Here is a 20,708-nt window from a genome sequence, read left to right on the forward strand (position 1 = left end):
TCAGTTCCCCAAATCTCTGTGATTACTTCTTATGGGCTAGTTGACTAATTCAGAACTTTTTCCGCCTCATGGAGTCTTCTGAAGAGAGAAGCCTTCTGAACAAAGAAATAGGCTCTTGCCCATGGGGAGGAGATGGACCTGAGCAGTGTTCACACTGTGCGATACACTTGACTTTTGCAGGGCAATAAAAAACTGGAGGTGTTTTCTCGAATTGAAACTTCCCTTTTTCAGCTGGAAGTTGGAGGTGTGTCCTGAAGTGTCTCACAGGCCTGGCTATGTGTCCATGCAGGGCTGTGTTAGCTGGTAGAGATCAGGCACCTATGGAGATACAGACAACAACCGGGGAAGTTATAAGAAGCAATACTAGGCCCCCCCTGAGGTACAGCTCTATTTTACAGTTAATCATCCCATCATCACTAAATAAAGGGGAGAAGGGGAAAGTGCTGAGGGTGTAGCTAGGACAGCTGAAGATGTCTTAACACTCCAATAACTCAGCTTTGGAAAGTGATAAGGAAACAACAATACAAAGGGAAAAAAAAAAATCTATGTTGCTCAGATAGGAATAAATTAAATATTTAAAGGCAGGGAACCAATTTCAAAGGACAGGGATAGTAGTGTTCCCGGCTGTTCTCTAATCATTTAGGACTGTTCACTCAAAACGGGTACATGAACTCATCCAGGCAACCAGAGTTGCTCTACCTCAGTCAGAGTTTCTGTTTCAGGGTCCTTACACCAAAGGGGATGGAATAAGCTCCATCCAGTGTTAAAAAACAAAACAAAACAAAACTCTGAGGAGTCACGAATTAGAGCAAAGGAACAATATTTCAAGGAGCCTGCTCCGACATCCTAGGTTGCTTTTTTCAGTGAGAGCAGAATGAACTATCAAACCTCTGTAAGACAGAACAGCTGCAGAACACAGGCACAAATGAGCAGCACATCAGCACATACAGACTGACAGCAGGGTTTAATACACAGAGAGTACAAGCTTATTTCCGGGAGAAAAAGCATGTAACACTGCCATGCTGTGGCATTTGAGACTTTAGGAGGAAGAACAGAAGAAAATTAGTGGGATACATCACAATTTTCACTTTAGGATTCCATTTGAAGACTTGGCTAAGTTTTATTATTCTAAGAAGTAGATCATTTAATTACAGATATAAAATTTCTTTGCTTTCTGAGTACTACTCCCAGCCCAACTGTCTTCCCTCCATGCTCTTGTTTCAAAGCACATAATGTTATAGGGTCAAAATAATTTTGAGAACTTGAATGGAAAGAGTCAAAGTAAGACTTTGAAACTTTCGCTCCTGCTAAACAGTGTATTGCCAGAAGGGCTTGGAAATGGGTGTGTAACGAAGCCAAAAAGAGTCATCCATAATTTGGGTACTTTCAGCAATAACTTTCTTCCTTTGTGTTATAAACCCAATATAGCATTTTTTTTCTCACCACTTAAATATTTGATCCTAAAACAGCTACAAAAATGAATTTATTTCCAAGGTGAGTGTTCTGAAAAGGTAAAATTTGCTACAGAATCATAGGACAACTCAGGTTGGAAAGGACTTCAGGAAGTTACCTAGTCCAGCTTCTTGCTCAGAGCAGGGTAAGCTATGAGGTCAGACCAGGTTATTCAGGGTCTTAGCCTGTCTGGTCTTGAAAACCTCCAAGGATGGAGACTATATAATTTCAGTTTCCATCACCTGCGAGGAGACAGTTACACAATGCTGGACTGTAGGCTTTTGCATTTTACTGCAGAGAAATAAATTAATGAGGATGCAAAATATCATAGAAAACCATCTGAAACATGGGTTAAGCGATTTGTAGGTTTTGATCAGTACTAACTTGGTATGAGTTAACTCCTGTCTTCCTTATTCCATTTGTTTGATGCTGGTCCAACCTCCCCCCAACACTCTTAGTCATAGAATTAGACATTTAATCTGTGTTAAAGATGCCTTTGGGAGGCTCTTACCTTCATTCAGATGAACTCTGATGACCTCATCAGGATTTTTTCTGCAAGTTCTTTGGCTGTTCCTGAACCAAAAATGACTTTTTGTCTGATTAGAAGAATGTAACGGTGAAATCAAACTTGGAGGCAGGAACTCGGGCAGCCACAGGCAAGCATTAAAATGGTACGATGTCATAGGAGATAATTGGCTTCAAGATCAATTTATGAGGTGGAGTCTAACAACCCTCAAGGGATGGCTGAGATTTCGCCAAAAACCTTTGAGTAGCAAGCTATTTGGAAGGTACATTTTCCAATCAGAGCTTAAAAATCAGACAGGAAACTTTCACTCGGTACTGTCAGATATTCAACTGAGTGCACGGCTGCTCAGCATTAGCAAATACGAGGAGTACTTTACAGACTGCATTAAGGTATCACACTACAAACTGTTTCCACCAGTGCTGAGCATGCATTAAAAGTGACCACAGGTACCAGAATCTACTGCTGATTCTCAACAGCAGCATTTGCAAGAGCTGACTAAAAGCAATGAGAATAACCCCAGAAGTTTCTGGGCGAAAGAAGCTGAGGTGCTGGGGAAGATACTAACCTCAGGAATACAAAAATAACTGGGAGTGTAGAACTGGCTCTCAGCAGGAGCTTTGGCGACTTCAAGGATTTGTTTTATGGGTCAGTACAGTTTTAAAATTTCCGTGCTTAGCTGTTGATCACTGGTTTGTTTAGACAATGACTTACATGGGTTTCATTACCTTCTCCATACCACTCAGTACAGAAGTTTTCCACTCTCTGCATGGATACTGTGAGTCAAATTAGTTATACCTAAATTGACAGATGCAAAATTTGGACCCAACACCTGTCTTTGAAAGAGAACAAGTATTGCCCACTGGAGACAGCATGTCTGGCTCCACGACCAATGTAATACTCAAAGCAAGCTATACGGACAGTCAACATGATGCAGAGACAGACATGTATCTGTATGTATGTGAAAGAGAGGGAGAGACAAATGCCCGAACTGACTTAATTAACTACGTGTCTGAATATCTCCTTCTAGAACTATGGATGGATGGATTCTGGGGATCTAATTTCAGAAGCACTATTTGCAGCTCAGGCTTCTTATTCCAAAGAGCTGACAATGAAGCCATGTTCCTTATACACAGAAGATAAATATCCCAGTTTGCAAATTAACAGGTCATCTTCTACTGGATTTAAGAATTATCAAATACATCTTCAGATTGGAAAAACAAAACAATAAAGAGGGGAAACTACAAGTATATTATTATATTATTTCTGCTCTTATATACGGAACTCACTCTAAACAAGAGAAATTTCATTAAGAACAAAACAGGAATGGAAACAGAGCCCAGAACTTAAGTACTGTCTGGTAATCATTTTGTCTGAATACAGAGTCTGTAATAGCTTTTCTTTGCATCCACTGGGGAATCTGATAATGAAACTGGAGCTTAAACACATTCCTTTATTTTTCTGAAAATAAGTATTTCCGTTCCTTCAATGCAGGAATTCTGATCCACACACCTCCGCACAAGAGCCTTCCCATCTTCTTACTTCCATCTACTGTACAGCTGCTGTGGAAAACTCCCAAATGGAAAACCCTAAGCAAATATGCGCAACAAAGCTGGACTGTTACTCCACCTGAAAGAAATCACAGGATTCACCGTGTTCCTGTGGCTATCCTACCAGTGGCCATGAATCTACTAGGAAAGAGATTAAATGGAAAAATTTAGAGGAGCAAAATTAATTTGGCACATAGTTTTAATACACGGTACCGCTGGTTGTGTTATTTTATGTTTCTTTGTTTTCCCTGTACAAATTTTCATCACCACAGCTCTGCTGGCTCTGCTTGTGTCAATGCAAAAAGAGTAGAGCACTGTCTTCTTTAGAAATTTTAGTTCCTCCTTCCAATATATCTTTTGCTTTCCATCTCTTCTTATTTAGTACTTCAATTGCAGTATGATTTTTTGAATGAAAGGTGGTATACAAAAGGTCAGGCACTACATAAAAGCCACATTGTAAGGCATCCGTACTGGTTCCAGATCCAACTGTAAAAGCCACTTGTTCTTACCATGCTCCCACAGAGGGAAGCCCCACATACACAGCTTATCCTGCTGGGGTGATTCTCTGAAAATTACTGTTCCCCCCTCCAACCACTGAGACTACAGCAACTATTTTACAGGTGGGTCCAACTGCACGACAAAGTCACTTCTGGGCTAAATGTCACAGGCCAGGCCATTTAACATAGCTAATCACATAACATGTTTCAAATTAAGGACAGGAGATGTGAGATGAGGACACTAGTACTTGCACTGATCACTCAGTCAGCATGTATCAGACTTGCAGAATCAAGTAGTCCAGCTAGCCTTCATTTTAATTTGAACATACACTGTCCTTGACTCCTCTCTCAGGTTAAGTAGTTCTCTTCTGGACGACCCATTGAGTATATGTAGTCAACCAATTTGCTTTAATACAGCTGCGCAGAGAGTTACGACGGCAATACAACACAGTGGAATATCGTATCAAGAACAAAGCTACAAGAGGATATTGGCAATTCTTATTACTTAATATTCACTGATTAAAACCTTCATGGCCTAGTTGACAGAACTAGATTGCCAAAAAGAAAAAAGAAGAGAAACATCTTAGAATGAGAGACAACAAAATCTGTCAGAAGAGTTAAAAACAGACAATATGCACATCCAAGCCAATGAGTAGTTATTGACAAAGCACTGTTTGCATGCATGTTAGAGCAGTCACAGAGATAGAATCTTGGCCTTTGTAAGTAACCAACCTGTTGCTGCCCTTCACTTCATCCAGCTCCTTCTGCAGTCTGGCACTTTTCTCCTCTTCCTCCTGAAGCTTCCTCTTTACCACACGCAGCTCCTGCTGTGCTTCACACTTAATATCATTGGCTACAACCACTGCAGTCTGCAGATCAGCTTGAAAACGCCTCCACTCTTCTGTGTCTTCCTAGAAAGAGCAATTAGAACCCCAAACTGCTGTAAAAATGCACCTACTTGGCTGAACACTTAGTCATTGATCTCTCTTTCAGACATCACAAGTGACCAGGATTTCACCACAATTTTTCAAGATGATGCTGAGGTCAAACTAAATACATGCCTCTTCACACAGTACTGATGAGATTGCCAAAGAAGAAACTGATGCTGAGCTCTCCACTCCGATATAAAAAGTACAATCTAAGGTCCTCCTATAGCTATTGATCATTCAGAGTTGTATTATTGCTACCAGCACTGTTGCTGAAAAGAGCTCACTGCTACTGATAATTCATGAAGCAGGGACAGCTGTTCTAGAGTAGCAGAAGTTCATAGGTAGAAAAAGCAAAAGTAATTTGCAAAGGGTCTATTATCTTTTTCCTTCATGGGTAAAGAAACAGTCAGAAATGAGTGAAAAGAACAGAGAATGAAAGGAAGCAGAAAGAACTTTATATAATTGTTCTAGAAAAATACAACACGTCACTCGAATCCAGTACTGCAATAAAAGCCCAGCTTAGCTTTGTCTTGGAGCCTAAGCCTTACCTTCATTTGCTTAGTCAGAGCCTTCAGCTGCCTCTCGGTATCTTGTTTTTGTTCTTCCAGCTTCATCGCTTTAGCTAGGAACAGTAAAAAAGGGAAAAGATTATTAAACACATACAGGCAAGGGTGAAAAGTGAAAATGGGAGAGCAGAGTCACCTATTTGGTTTTGCTTCTAGAAATGCCACTAAATAGACTAAACCAAAATTAAGGTACTCTGTCAATGGATCAGGAATGGAATCAACAGCTACTCCAGCGTCTCTGAAATAGTTATTTCGAGGCATTAAACCAGACTTTCAAATTCACAGAATCACACGTGCAGGACCACTCGCTCAGCACACACCCACCCCTCCGGAGCACTCCAAGGAACACCGAAGCGAAACGTGCCACCAGAGGGCAGCTCCCCACCCCCGCGACAGCAACCTCGGCTGCACAGCTCGTGCTCCTGCTTTTCCCTAAAACCTCCTAAAAGGCCAAGAATTCCAGTTTCTAGAATGGGTGATACACCCTTCGCTGAAGAACAAGGCTTGGAGACTGTCTCTAATACTATTTCTATAGCACTAACTGTTAAAATGATGACTTTTGTGCAGGAACAGAAAGGATTAGCCAAAATTGGCGTATTTCCGAAGTGAGGCTCTTGTCACACTCGATTCCGGACATGCCTCCTCCTCCTCCTCCCTGTTGCAGTCATAACTGAGCCTCCAGAATAAGTTCACTTAAATCCTTTTTTCAGCTCCACCTACTTTCTAGGTCACTGATGAGCTGGTTATTGTGAAGTTTTATAGCACGATGTTGTTCCACCTGGTCCTCCAACTCGAAAATGGTCTCTTTCAGGTTTTTTATATCTGCTTCGTTCTCCGATGTTTTTTCCTGCAGCTTCTGGCTGGTTCTGCTCAGTTGCTCGGCCTGGCGGTCACACAACTCCTTCAGCTGACCACACTCATTCTCAGCCTGGAGGGGAAGAAAGCGATCTGCAAGGCTGTCCGTATTCCTTAAGAGCTCTCACTCATTAGAGATTTTACTGGGTATCTCATGGACCTAAGAATCGAACTGTCTTCTAAGCATTGTATAAACTGAGTTTCAATGCAAATGAGACAGTTTCAGGAAAAAGACAAGCTATGAATGTCAGTTTTCTTTCCTAGTCATAAAGATAAAATAAGATGTTACAAAGGAAATTAAATTTTCTAAATGACCACCATAATTCCAAACCAATCTCTGCAGGTAACGACCAGAGAGGAATTGTATTCCTGGAAAGCTCCACTTCTATTTGTGTATCATGTTATGAGAGCGATATCACTGCCTTAGGGCCAAGATGACAATCAGTTCTTTCACATTAACAATTTTCCTGCTTTTACCATGTGCATTTTCAATGGATTGTGAAAACACGCATAAGTAGAACTAGCTACTGCAGATAAGTATATTTCTGGATCTAGGACATCTGGAATCACTGAAGGGGGAATCTGTGCACTTGAGTTTGTTGGCTCAGGCCCACAGATCAATGCTTCCAGGTTTGGGGGAAGATCTCAGAGCATTAAGTTGTGGAAAAGCAAGGTGAAGGCTGCCAATTCAGTGAGCAGCACTGGCACAGCCTGACTGAAGGGCAGCCTTACAGAAGCCTGTGGTCTTGTTTGGGTGTCACAAACAGACAATGATTCAAAACAGCTTAATTCGAGGGAAAGGAAGAGTAAAAAGGAGGAAATCTGTGGTTTCCAAACCAAGCAATAAAAGTTTGGTACAGAGTCTGAGCACTCAGCAGTTTTTCATTTATTCTTCATAAACTGCAGCTCCAGTAAGCACTTGGGAGCTTCCTCTACTAACTCCATTTGCTGTGGTCACCTACTTAAGCCGAAAGGCCATCTGGATTTTCTAAATCACTCAAATCATGGAGGTGCTTTTTGGCAAGGCTCTCTTCCTCTGCAACTAGCCAATTTTACCGTTCTTCTCACGATCCCTTCCCTGCACAGGAAAGGCTGCACACAGACTATCACTCTACAGTGGTGGAACGTTATCACCAGCTTCTGCTTTATTAACTCTCACTCCATGATGCCTCGCTTGCAGCTCTCTTCCGAACATCCAGGATCACACAAAAAACAGAAACAGTAACTGACTTAAGCTTGTTTGGAGCAAAGCTACAAACTACCAAATGAGACAGAGAAATTGTGCTAAAATAAATCAATTTTTTGCTGTTACTTTACCTATTCCAAAAGAGAACACTTTCCAGCTTTGTAAAAGTATTTTAGTTTTATGAAAAGAATCTCAGCTGGAGCTTGATGGTGCATCATTAGTCATGTCACTGTAAATATCAGCTTCTCTGAGCATTAGCTTATGTCCTTGTGTTCTCATGACCCATGATACGTAGTTCACTACTAATTAATCATGATTAATTATTCAGAATTTAATATTCGCTGCTAACTACTCATGCCCTTCTCTATCAAGATTACCATGTGATTTTCCTTACTATTTGTTCACATAATATCAAAGTAATTTTTTGTTGACCTGTTCTCCTGTTCCAATTTTGATAAACACAATTTTATTTACCAAAATAGTAAATTCTGCAGAAGATATTAGGGGAAAACTAGTTTTGAATTTATAAACACAGCTACGACAACAGTTATTTCTGGGAAAATAAGCATATAGCAGCAGAAACAGATACAACATCATATGACCCCAGCCTCCATTCAAAACATATTAATGCAATTTAAATCCTGGAAACTTCTAATCAATGGCTCAGTAACAATCTAAAGACCAACAGTTATCGATTTATGGAAGGACAGATAAACAAACATTATATTTCACAGCTGTTACTACTTTACCTTAGACAGCAGACCCTGAACGTGCTTCAGTTCACTGTTTGCCTTCAGCAGCTCTTGTTTAAGCTCAGTGCAAGACGCTTCTAACTGATCCTTTTCTGCATGGGCTACTTTCAGCATCTCTTGCACCTCGGAGGTGTCCGTAGTACAACCCATAGCGTTGATTTCTGCGGCCTTTTGTTTCTCACTCTCTAACTGAGTTTTGAGAGAGCCATTCTCAATTTTCAGACCTTCTAAGGCAATTTTACAGTCCTCCAGAGTTTTTGTCACTGTGCTGTTGTTCTGCTGTTCTGCTTCTAGAAGTTTAAGCAGCTTCTCGTTTTCTTCTCTCAAGCTTTTAATCACCTGCTGGGCATCTTGATGCTCCCTTTCTAAGCTTCGTAGGCTGCTGGTTAGTTGTTGCTGAATGTTGAGCAATTTCTCTCTTTCAAATTGTGCTTTTTCAAGAACTTCTGCACATTTCTGTTCCAGTTCAAAGACCTTCCCCTCCTGAGCTCTGCTTTCTTCATTCTTGGATCGCTCTTGAAGGAGAGTCACTAGCTTTTCATTTTCTTTGCTCAGCTGTTCTGCTCTATCTCTGTGTTGATGAAAGGAAGTCTCCAGGAGAGCTTTCTCTTCCACAAGCTTCTCATTTTCTGCTGTCAGCTCCTGCACCATCTGCTGTTGATCTGACAACTCCTGCAAAGTGGCTTGTAATTCTTCTGCTGTGCTATGGTGATTCTCCTCCATTTTTTGTATTCTCTCGGTGAGAGATGCAACAGAAAGATCACTAATATTGTTTGGAGAACTTCCTGTAGTAGAGCATTTGGAATCTTTGAAGTGGTTGCTGTTGGAGGATGTTGGCCTGGAAGGTACGTCTGCTATATGTTCAAAATCAGACGCATCAGGGGACAAGGAAGCTTTAGTTACGTCACTGCTGGAAGAACCTGAATTGCGCAGTGCACCCCCACTCACATGCTGCCTGTGCTCACCCACTTCACCTCTCGACACGTTTTTTGATGGGCTTCCAAAACTGGATTCTTGGGTAGTTGGGGTAGGGAGGCTGCTGTCGCCTCCACTGCTTGTTGTTGTGTCTGAGAGGGGAGAGTTCTCTAGATAAAGCAACTTCTCTTTCAAAACACGATTTTCTTCTCCCAGGCTAGCAAGCTCTTTCTGAAAAGTCCTGTTTTTCTCCTGAAGGGTCCGTATTAATGGATCTATGTCAACAGGTGATACTGTTTCTAAATTTTGGTTGGAAGCACCCATCCCTTCAGTGTTAAGTGACCCTTTCTCTTTGCATTTCTTCAATTCACAACGGAGTTTGGTAATTTCAGAATCTTTTGTCTTTGCTTCTGCCAAGAGTTCTTTAACCTGAGATTCCAAAACAGCCTTGTCACCAGTTTCATTCTCTTGCTTGGACTTGCTAGTGGGGCGCACATGTTTAGTAGGAGTTGGTGTACCAGAAGAGGTGGGGCTGGGTTGTGTTTTCCTAGTATTGGCTTGACCACGCAATACGGCTCTCTCTCTGGAGACGGACGATGATATTTCCCGGGGTGCTGGAATCCCTGTGCGCTTTGCAGCTGAAACTGTTCCTTGAAGAGAAAGAGATGAGGAAAATTGAGTTAGTTCATAAAGAAAACAAGTCACACAACAACAACGCTAGAGCCTAGAGCAGTCTTGGAAAAAGACACCTGATTGTTTGAATAGGTTTAGTCATGACTGAGTGTGTGGATTCATGTTTCACAAAGCCTTGTATTATTTCTCATTTCTTTCTCTCCCACAAAGGAACACACTCTGCTGAGCTTTTTCCCAGTGGAATAATATAATATGTAGATGCTGCAATACACGATCTGCAACCCTAATACCAATATATTAATTATTTGAAAATAAAAATTCTTGATGCTACTTTGTGAAAAGTTGAATTTAAAACTTATTAATTTCTGGGGAAAAGTTCAGTAACTTAAGAAAAGATACCATCTTTGAAAAAATTTTTATCACACATGAAACTAATGTACTTGCATTATGGTCAATTTATGCAGATCATCATAAAAAAAGTCTGAAACACTTACGCTGACTGCAGATTCAGTGAAATATAAAACTGCCTCCTGGCACTTCTAACACTAAGACAATTGTGTTGCTGCAGCTTCTCGCAGAGATGGATGAGAGATTTTTCATGTTATAAATTCCCATCCTCTTACGGAGGAAGCACAAAAGCAGGTTAGAAAGTTGGTGCTGTTCTGTTTGGGGTTGGTTTTGTTTGTTTGTTGTTGCTTTTTTTCCCAACTTAATGGCAATGCATTACATAATTACAAGGGAAATAAAATTTCTGAGTTGTTGATCTTCATCTTTCAAGGCTGTATTTTGGAATATGGGACCACGGGTACTGAAGAAACAGTAAGAGCCATCCTAACCACGGAAGTATTAACAAGCTGGTCAAAGAAAAGAAGCTGATTTGAAGGAGAGGTATTATAGGCCACTATGAATGGCAACACTATGCATTTAAGAAATTCCTGTTTTCAAGATCTTACTAAAAAGGAAGAGCCCTAAAGTACAGAGCCATAAAATTTTGGGATATGGTACAATGAAGAGATATTGTCTGATGTAGCCACATAAACAGGATGCACGGGCCAGTTATGCAAACAGAAGGGGCTAGTGAGTCAGCATTTGCAATAAAAACCAGTTCCAGAAGCACTCTGTGGGGAAATCCTAGAATCAATTACATCTCCCCACATTTGGGAGGGTCTCTGCTGACACACATGTGCAGCATTCACAGAGAATCAAAGGCCAGTTAAGACCAAACGGGGAGCAGCCTCCCTGCTGCACAACTGCGTGGCTGCAGGCAGCTTCACAACCCTCCCAAAGCATTTTTCACACATTGAGGAAATCTGTCAGTAAACGCAGGGCAGTGAAGGGTTAATATTAACACCACCCAGTTTGCTCAGCACCCCTTTTGAAGAATGCACTGGGTTTATAAACCCCACACAAACAGGAGCCCCTCCCTCCCTCTCCCAAACAAACACACTCTGCAGCAGGCACAATAAACCCCCGGAGACAAAGCGCAGCTGAAGAAAAGCCCCGAACACGGAGAGCTGTGCAGGAGGAGAGCACAGAGAGGGCTCTGTGATGGCGGGGGCACGATACGGCCAGAGACAAAGGCTCCAGTGTTTTTGGGAAGAGATAGCAGGGACAGCCCGGCCGGACAGCCCGCACAGCTCCATTTAGTCATCTGCAGCTGGAGGCACCAACGCACCAAGGCAGCTCCGGGCTCCCCAGGGAAAAGCGCAACGCCAGCGAAGGGCGAGTTTTCTCCAGTGCAGCTCAAGTGGCTGCTGGTGCAACTCCAGACCCGAGAAGTCATCTCACTTGTCAGAGCTGAAGGCCCGTGGCTCACTGCTCATCCCGTTTCCCAACCCGAGGGCTCCCAACTGCCAAGATCTGGCACCTGTCAACCATGTTCACGCCAAGATCAGCGGCTGAGAAAAGCTTTTAGTGAGGATGCAGTTAACATCATAAAACGAAGGACAAGTGGGAAATTGAACGGACCATGATGTGATGTGTGGCTGAGGAGTTGCTTCCAGGGGAGAAATACCGGCTCGGCACAGCTCCTTCCTGCTCAGGGGCAGAGGTTCACATGGGGATTCTCAGGTGTCCGGGTGAGAAAGAACAAGGGTTTGAACGTGTCTCTTGACCACACAGTGGAACCAGAGTGGAGAAGCAGTACTTACTCACGCTATGACCGTACTACAGATTTAAGATGCAAAACACGTATTACAAATGGCCACAGATGTTCTTCGATGGAGCCTAAGGGGTGGATTTAAAGCCTTCTGTTATGGCCTGGACTTTTATTCCATCTGAAGGGGTTTTCTACTGTTATAACAAAATTTTATGACAAAGCAAGTGCCCCGATTAACTCGTCTTTTTTTCTGCAATGCCCAAACCAGAGCAATGACATGACCGTCATCTGGCCAGCACGTGACAGGGTAGTGTTACACAAACAGTGGGTAGTGCTGACTGGGCAGTATTATATACATTACAATAACGATGCTATTACACAGGTAAAAATTGCATGGCACCAAGAAAACCACCTTTTCCTACGGGAAATGTAGCACTTCTGGTAGGAATGCCAGTGTGTTTCTAATTGCTACTAGATGACAATTGCAACATGATCCCGAGCAATGGAAGACATATACATGAGGATAACAATTAGGCATACTTAACTGGGATTATCTGCACTGCAACAGTTTGCCAACCAGTGCAGGCTCTGAGCTTACCCAACCTGTCCCGTGTGTTTTGTAAGACTCCATGCTCTGCTGACTTACTCTGCCATAAATCACAAAGCATTTGCTATCCATCAATAACCATTAACATACCTGTTTTTTCCATGACATAGAAGCGTTTATGTATTTTCCTCTATCCACTCTCCAAAACAGTTCCATGCAATACTAAAAAGCCATCAAGCGCCCAGAAAAGAAACACTCCTCAATGCACACGTATGTTGGTTCCAAAGCACCAAAACAAGTATAAGCACTACTATAAAGTCTATTTTATGGGCGACTCCCCCTCTGAATGACCTTGAAATTGAGCAGTGTGGCAGCTCTAAATGGAACTGCCAGCCCCACAGCCCGAGGCACCCACAATGCAGGAGCAGCATTTAGGGCTGTGCTGTCATCCTGGTGACCTGATTAGCTCAGCACCCCACAATGGTTATGGACTGGGGGAGACTCCAGACAGGCACATGCCTGCCAAGCTGCAGAACCCAATCTAGGGTTGCTTTATGCTGCTGCTTAAAGTGGCTGGAATCACACACAACTTCACCAGTTAGAAAGTGCTGCTTGTTTTGAGCAGGGAAAAGAAAAACAATCAGCCCTGCATCTCAAAGGAAACATTCCTGAAAAAATCCAAACCATTAAATACTTTTCTGTTTGGTCAAAATGATGCTATGTACTTCATTCCTGTTTTTCACTGTTCATCCACCCTGCCCAACCTGTTAGCTTAACTATTCTCTTGCCAAGTTTGAGCACAATCTCTTTCCCACTGTCCCACGTATCCAAGCTCAGGTTACCTCTGACCAACAGGACATTTCTTACCGCTTTTGCAACATACCTAACCTCCCGTTCTCCCAGTCCCACACCCACTCTAATGAGCTCAGCATGTGTTCCCCCACTGCAGAGGAACAGGGAATTACTCCTGAATTACTCCACTGAGAGTTACTGCCTGAAAACCTGTTTTGCTCAGACTGAGGTCACATCATCATCACGTTCCTCGCCTCAGTGCCCAGTAAGAACTCCTCCATTTTCGGTATCGACCATACTATTCAGATGTGAGGGATTAAACCTCGACGTGTATATAGAGCTTGTAATTTTCAAAGTGCTTTAAAATTACCAGCTATTTGACTCAAATCCTCTGAAACACAGAATTGTTAACTCTAGGTTACAGGAGAGGGAAGCAGAGAGAAATGAAATGCCTCAGCCAAGGTCACAGTAAGTCAGTAAGGATCAGGACCTGGAGCTCCTGGCCGGCAGCCTGCTGTGCAGCTTTGTTGTTCGCACCACTTTCTGCCAGGGAATACTTGCTGACTTTCCACTGGTGTCAGAAACAAAGCGGGACTTTAATGAGATAAAAGTTGACCCCTCATTATTATCTTTAGCCATTTTAATCCCATTTTCAGCACAGCTACAATGTTTTTCACAGAAGGAAGGATCAGGATTACTCTTCAGTTTTTCCACATAATGATCTATATTTGATCTAAAGTCTCAGCACCTGCCACATCAGCTCCCATAGGGACATCCACAGCCAGAGAAAATGGACTATGGAATGGAGAAAACCATTTCCCAATGCCCCAAGGTGGAACACACAGGACTGCTGTTCAGAAGCGAAGTCCATGCAGTGCAGCTAATGTAATTACAGTGGTAGCAGGGTAAGGGAGAGCAGGTGGCAAGCATCTTGCCATAGTCACAGGAGGGGACACGGATGACATTTTGGAATGAAGATTCAGTAAGTTTATCTTATGAAGAGCCTTCATGCTCTGTGTGCTCTGCGATAGCACATACCACTGTCTTCCCAGTAGCCTTGAAGGTATATTTATTTTACTTGACTCTTAAGTACAATTAACAGTTCAAATACCTGCTTCTCCAATCCCAGAGCAGAGGAAGAATCTCAGCCGGGAAGTGACTCCATTTGACCGCAGAAACACCTTTGGAAATGTTCTAATTTCTGCCTTGAATCTATTTTTTAGAACTGGAATCAATACAAGATTATTTGCCTCTGGCCTTTGTGTCATTTGTGTCCTACAACCTGCCCTTTTCTTAATCCTTCCCTCCATCAACATATTAATAACCCAAAGGTTAACGCCATGGGCTTCTGGTGTTCCAGGGACTGAATTAACAGGGAACATTTCATTTTTTACTTTCTTCCTAAATTTTAATCCTGTCAACTCTTAAGCTAAGAACAATAAAAACACATTTTCTTCAACATATTTAAAAATCCATGTTAGTAATTCATTCTTCCATAGTTTAAGTAGGTACTAAGTCTCCTGCATGTAGAGTTCATCTATGTAATTTAAGCATGCTGACCACTGATCCATTTCAGAAAGCATTTCAGTCATGTAGGACTAAAGCATGAAGACAGATGCATCTTTGGTGTGATGTTTTTAAACAATGGATACCTTATTTGCATTGAAAGGGCAAGATAACAAGAAATAAAAGAAGGCTATTCATAGCACTCCATGTTTCAAAAAGGCAAACCGTTGCCTGCAGACAAGTTTGTACTCTCATTATTATCTGCAGCTCTAGGAGGACATTACATCTCTAATTCCAGCTCCTGCATTTACAACAGATCAGCTATTTCACTGTCCTGTGTCTCTTTGCTATCTCTCCCACCTCAAAAAAGGGACAGCGAAACAAGAGATAGCAACAAGAAATTATGGGTTAACTCATAGCTTCTCTGCCAATAGAAGACTGAGTTGTCCGTTGTTCTGGAATTCTGTTCCCATGTGCTAAGATATTTTAATGAGTTTTGCCATTTGAACAGAACTCCCAAGCCTCAGATAGAAAAGCGATTCCTGTGATACCCTGAGGGAAAGGTCAGTATAAATCAAGTGGGCTGCAAGCATTTAGCAGAATGGTTAAGTGAAGAGAATACTGTCAACAGCCTGTGTTTGTACAGCAAATAAAACCAGTCATTAAACCTCCCCATACAATTTTACTGTGCTCTATCACGTGTGGTTTCACTGAAATAGGTCCTTCTCATCAGGTCTTCTCCTCTGGCTGTGACTTTGATAGATCCTGGACTCGGAATGACTGCACTTACTCAGGCTTTGCCAAGACCTTGCTAAGGACCCACAGCAACACTGGCAACATAAAGCAATAGACAGCTAACCCATACGTGCTCAATATTGTCTGCGTAAGGTCCTGTTACTAATTTTAGGCAACTTGGAGTTTCTTATGCAAAACAAACCGGGGTCACAGGTGTACCTTAATCCCACCTGGTTTATGACACCTAGTGTAGGAAGTGAAAATACAGATGTCAAATACAGATGCCCTTTAGGTATATTTAAAGTACCTTTACTGAGCTGAAAGACTTGACAGTACCTGTGAGAGACCCGTTCTCTGCTCGAGTGGCAGAGAGAGCAAGTGGGATGTCTGAAGACATCTAGAATGGCACTAGACGTTGAACTGAACAGCCAGACTTTCACAACAGATTTACAAGCTGGTGTTACAAGGCAGGTAATAGCAGCTCTTATGGGCCATTTTGAAAATTACTCCAGTACCCGAGTACCACTTAGGTGATTTCCAGCCACACATTAATATGTGACTTCATGACATCGTTGATCTGAATTTAGACACACACAAAGCAGAAAAGATTATATTAGCTTGGAGCCATTGCACACTCTGACTCCCTATGATGAAGTAGTACATGTTACAGGGAGCCTTAGTCATATTTTCCATCTTCTCTCATCAACTCAGAGTAAAATTTTCAAGAACTTAAATAACTTGATGCTTAAAACCCATTTTCCACAAGTGGCTAAGCCACTAAGAGCTCAAAGCTTAACTGAAAGCCCAAGAGACCAGACAGATCACTTTCACCCGCTCCAGCATTGATCCTGAGACTGATATTGAGACTGATTAAGGGTAAACTAGGAACGTCCTTTGGGAAATGATGACTATACAGAACAGAAGGACTGGTGTACATTTGACTCTCTTAAAGTACTTCTTCGTTAAAAGATTTCAAAGTTTTGCACATATATGTACTTCATTGAAATGCCCTATTTTTCCCTGCCCTTTTTTTTTCTCATTTTGTTTAAGCAAATGAAACAGTTAAAAAACAACTACCCTGCTAACCAGAGATCTTCTGATACTCTCATTAACAGGAAACACACTGACACATTTCATGGTGGCACGAGAAAAAGCAAACATAACTGCTGAAAAGTGGGGCAGATATAACAGCAGCCCTTACCCCTGCTGCTGTGCTCTTTCATACAGATACCTACACAGAGGGAAAATCCTGACAGATATTCCACCACATTGTTTAATACTCTTATCCTTACACCTCCGGGCATGCTAACACTAAGACAGCTTGATAACAAATACTGAATGGATGCACATAACTAAATCAACTCACGAAGAAGATCCGAATCAGTTCCAAGTGCTTCTTGGAGGTTAGAACAAGAGTGGGACTGGATGCAGGTGGTCAGATTTTCAAAGAGATACAGATCAGTACCTACTGTTATTTTGGAAAATGCTTAAGCTGTTTAGAACTTCATGTTTGAGAGTGAAAGGTCTAAAACTTCTGGTCCACCATCCGCTTAGGTGAAAGTCAAATAAAGAATGACACTATTATACTGTGACAAACTACTATGGCTTGATCTGCTTGATACACAAAGGGAATGAGCTGAACAGGATAGCTGTCAGCATTTTTCAGTGACCAGTGTTGGATACTCCTTTGAGTAATCCTCAATAAGAACAACATACCATTTTCCATCTCTTTTAGGGTTGTCTTGCAGAAAGACAATGCCCTCTGCTACCTGCTGTTCATGCAACAGTAAACAAAGCAAAGCTAGGCTTGGCCAGTCATGGTTCTCCTGAATAAGCCTGTTTGCAGAGCATTAGTCATACAGCCAACACCTTTACAGGTCAGCAACTCTTTGGGAAGGTTCACTTGGACTCCACCTAGCTTTAAAAAAGACAAGGAGATGGCTGCAGAAAAACAAAGGTGGTTTTGATAATCCAACACTAATTATATAGAAGCATCTGCTCAAACAAGGACTTCTACTCACTTAGCAAACACTGAGGCTAAAAAGTAATTATAACAAACTTTTTTCTGAAGAATTTTAATGGCCTGTTGGACTGTTTCAACTGCCTGACTCCATTCCCTGTGGAATAGGTACAGTATGCAACAGGAGAAAAAAGAAAAGACTTAATGCAAAGATTTTGATCTATGGTATCACTGTGGACAGTGTAGGGAAGCAACTCAGGTAGTGATATTTGACACAGAGGATATCTGAGTAAGAGACCAAAGAAAGAAAAATAAAAATTATATTACAAAATATTAGGAAACAACAGGTAGCTGTATTTGAAAAGTTACACTATCAGAGGTTCCAAAGAAAAAGCAACAATAAACATTGTGATCTGAGCACTTCCTAAATAAGACTACAGAGGCCACTGACAATAGAGCTGAAGACTTTGTAGAGGTTGGCTTATTTTTTGTTTTAATTAGAAGATGAGTATTGAGATCCACAGTGCAAGAAGCACACGAGAAAAGTCACGATTTTGGTATCTCAAAGACTAAGTCATGACAAAACCACTTGTCATCAATTTAAATCTGCAGATGAACTACTGGTAGGACATTCTTTTGAAGGGTGGCCACTAGAAGAGACTCTCCCATGGCAGGAATGCAACCCAATAGGAGAGACAACCTTATACTTGAAGCATCTCCATTTAGTTCAAATTTTAGTATCTAAAACAAGCAAAAATGTACATATTTACTGTCCAGTACTCTTAGAATCCACAAAAGGCCCTATTTACACTGTCTCCTTCAGTAAGTTATATAGTGGCTTTAGAAGACAAGGTACCCAGGGAATCTCTGCTGCACAATTAAGGAACTTCTTAAAGATCACAAATATTTTCAGCTTGTTTGATTCACCCTGGTCAACAACTCTGTCATCTTGTTCCTTTTTACATAGTAAGTCAGATACCACTTTTCAAAAAAAGTGTTAAAATGCAAACAGAAAAAGAAGATGAGCTCTCTGCAGTATCTGGAATTTCTGAGGTCTTAACGCAGCCACAAGGACATGAACTGACGCTCAAGTTCATTGTCAGAGCTCAATGCTATTACAGTGGAAACAACGTTGCATTCAGAAGGTAAACGAGACCAGATCTGATCAAAATCCTGTTCACAAAGTCTGACTGTGAATTTCAGTCAACTTTTTTCCTCTTTTTGGTTCCTCTCTGAATAACAGCAGGAGTAGTTAAAATCTCTTTACCCTGAGAGACAGGTCAGTGTCCATACAAGACAGCTCCTCTGAACATTTCTTATGCTATTTACTTGGAGTTTCTGAAGGTTTGTTAAGCCTCAAAAGAAAACTCAAGCTTGGATATGCCTGTCTTGAATAGAATACAGTTTTGTACCCAGTAAAAAAACTGCAGGTTGTAAGGTAAGAGGGAACTTTGGTCTAAGTTACATCTGTGGAGATACATCTGTGGAGTACACTGGCAAAGCTAAGAGGAGGCAAGAATTGTTCTATGCATACATACCCTTAGCTAACACGCCCAGTCTTTGCTTCCACAAACACAAATTTCCCTTTCAAATCTGCTCAAGACCCAAGAAGCATCCAAAGGACTTCACTGGCACCAAGGAAATCATGAGCATACCACCATGTTCACCTCTGAAATGAGGTATACAAAACCCCATGGAATAACCACACAATGTACATCACATCTGCCAACACGGGTGCAGACTACGAGCGCAATCACAATCTACCATTGTGCTGCTTTGGATTTCTAGAGTACCCAGCAACCTGGCATAACAACAAACATCCAAAGCAAATGGTCTAGCAAGTGTTCAGAGAAACTCTATATCATACACTTACTGGAATGTCCCCCCAGTAAACCCAAGCCTACTTTTTTGGGAACTGTTAACACCAGTGGGCCTGCCAAAAACCTTAGTCACCTGTTAACTATACCCCTTGTCTATCCCCCAAAAAAGAATGATTAAACTTTCTGTGTGTAGCACTATCACAAAATTAGTCTGGTAGAAGTTAAAGAAATTCAGAATTTTCCTTTTTTAAAATAAAGTCACCCGTACTTTCCACAATCATCATAGCTCTTCATTAAAAAAAAAATTATATTCCTGAATAAGGCCTTGACTTTATGTACTTATGACATTAGCACACCAAAATTATAAGGATTTCTGTGTACTGTGATACTTCCTGCTTTTGTTTGTTCTGGAACATTTCCTGCCTATGCATCACCTGTCAAAATGAGATGAGATCAGGTATAATCATCTCATACCTACAGCAAAATGAATTTTATGCCAAACTCTATTCTGGATTTTTTTTTAGACAACAACTGTTCAAAAAAAAGAAAAAACCAACCTGAGAAAAATATCCATAAATGTGAATCTTTCAGTGATCAGAGACAAAGCCTCTGGTGTTTCACCGAAATTAGGGATTTTTAGTTTGATCTGGTTGCTAAGTTTGGGGTTTCTTTTGTTTTCCTACCTGCTAGTTTTGAGGCTTCTGCTATCCAGAAGTTGGTTAGCAACTGCTTTGGGGAACATCCTTGAAGTTTACTAATGCCTCCTCCAGGAAGGTGGTGTTCAGAAAAAGTAGCGGATTTGCTCTGAGGTAAAGGCAGAAAACTAATTTCTCAACTCATACAGTTGTACTAGGATTATTCCTGAGATAAATGACTGCTAGCTGGAGTAAGAATCCCAAGATTTTCCTTGATTCTAGCTTGCAGACAAGTACATAACTCTCTTCAGCTCAGAAAGTGGCTTCTCAGCTAATTTAGCCCAGAAGGTCATCACTCAGTCATTACTGGGTTAACAGTGGTGACAAGACAGCTGTACTTCCATTTCTGGAAAATACAATTATACTAGATAGAATACCAGCGTTGAGTGTTTTGAGAAGCACAGGAAATTAAAAAGCAAACAAACAAAAAACTCACTCTAAATCTAACTATAAATTCTGTTGATAATGGTCATCATAGAGTAGCAAATAGATATATTCCTCCATGAACAGTGCATATGCAATGGCTGCAACAACTGAACATTAACATCTGACCTGTGGCTGAAAATTAATGAAACATTACCCAAAACGTCCTGGTCCAAGAATCCAACAGGAAAGAAAAGTGAGAAGAACCCTATTCCTTCCAGACATGCTGGGTGCTGTGGATCACTCCTCTATGCTACCAAAATGCACCTGACAG

At 41.4% G+C, this 20,708-nt stretch overlaps 1 protein-coding gene across 1 annotated transcript in view; it reads right to left on the bottom strand.

Moving 5' to 3' along the window:
- SPECC1 (sperm antigen with calponin homology and coiled-coil domains 1) overlaps window positions 1-20,708 on the bottom strand; it is a 74,021-nt gene that overhangs the window by 29,370 nt on the left and 23,943 nt on the right. Inside the window, exons 3-6 of the mRNA XM_009980175.2 lie at window positions 8,308-9,875; window positions 6,238-6,445; window positions 5,500-5,573; window positions 4,755-4,933 (exon numbers count right to left, since the gene is read on the bottom strand). Of these exons, the coding sequence (XP_009978477.1) occupies window positions 4,755-4,933; window positions 5,500-5,573; window positions 6,238-6,445; window positions 8,308-9,875 (2,029 nt within the window). The remainder of the gene's footprint in view (window positions 1-4,754; window positions 4,934-5,499; window positions 5,574-6,237; window positions 6,446-8,307; window positions 9,876-20,708) is intronic.

The sequence above is a fragment of the Tauraco erythrolophus genome, chromosome 21, assembly GCF_009769465.1.
Source record: "Tauraco erythrolophus isolate bTauEry1 chromosome 21, bTauEry1.pri, whole genome shotgun sequence".
NCBI lineage: Eukaryota > Metazoa > Chordata > Aves > Musophagiformes > Musophagidae > Tauraco > Tauraco erythrolophus.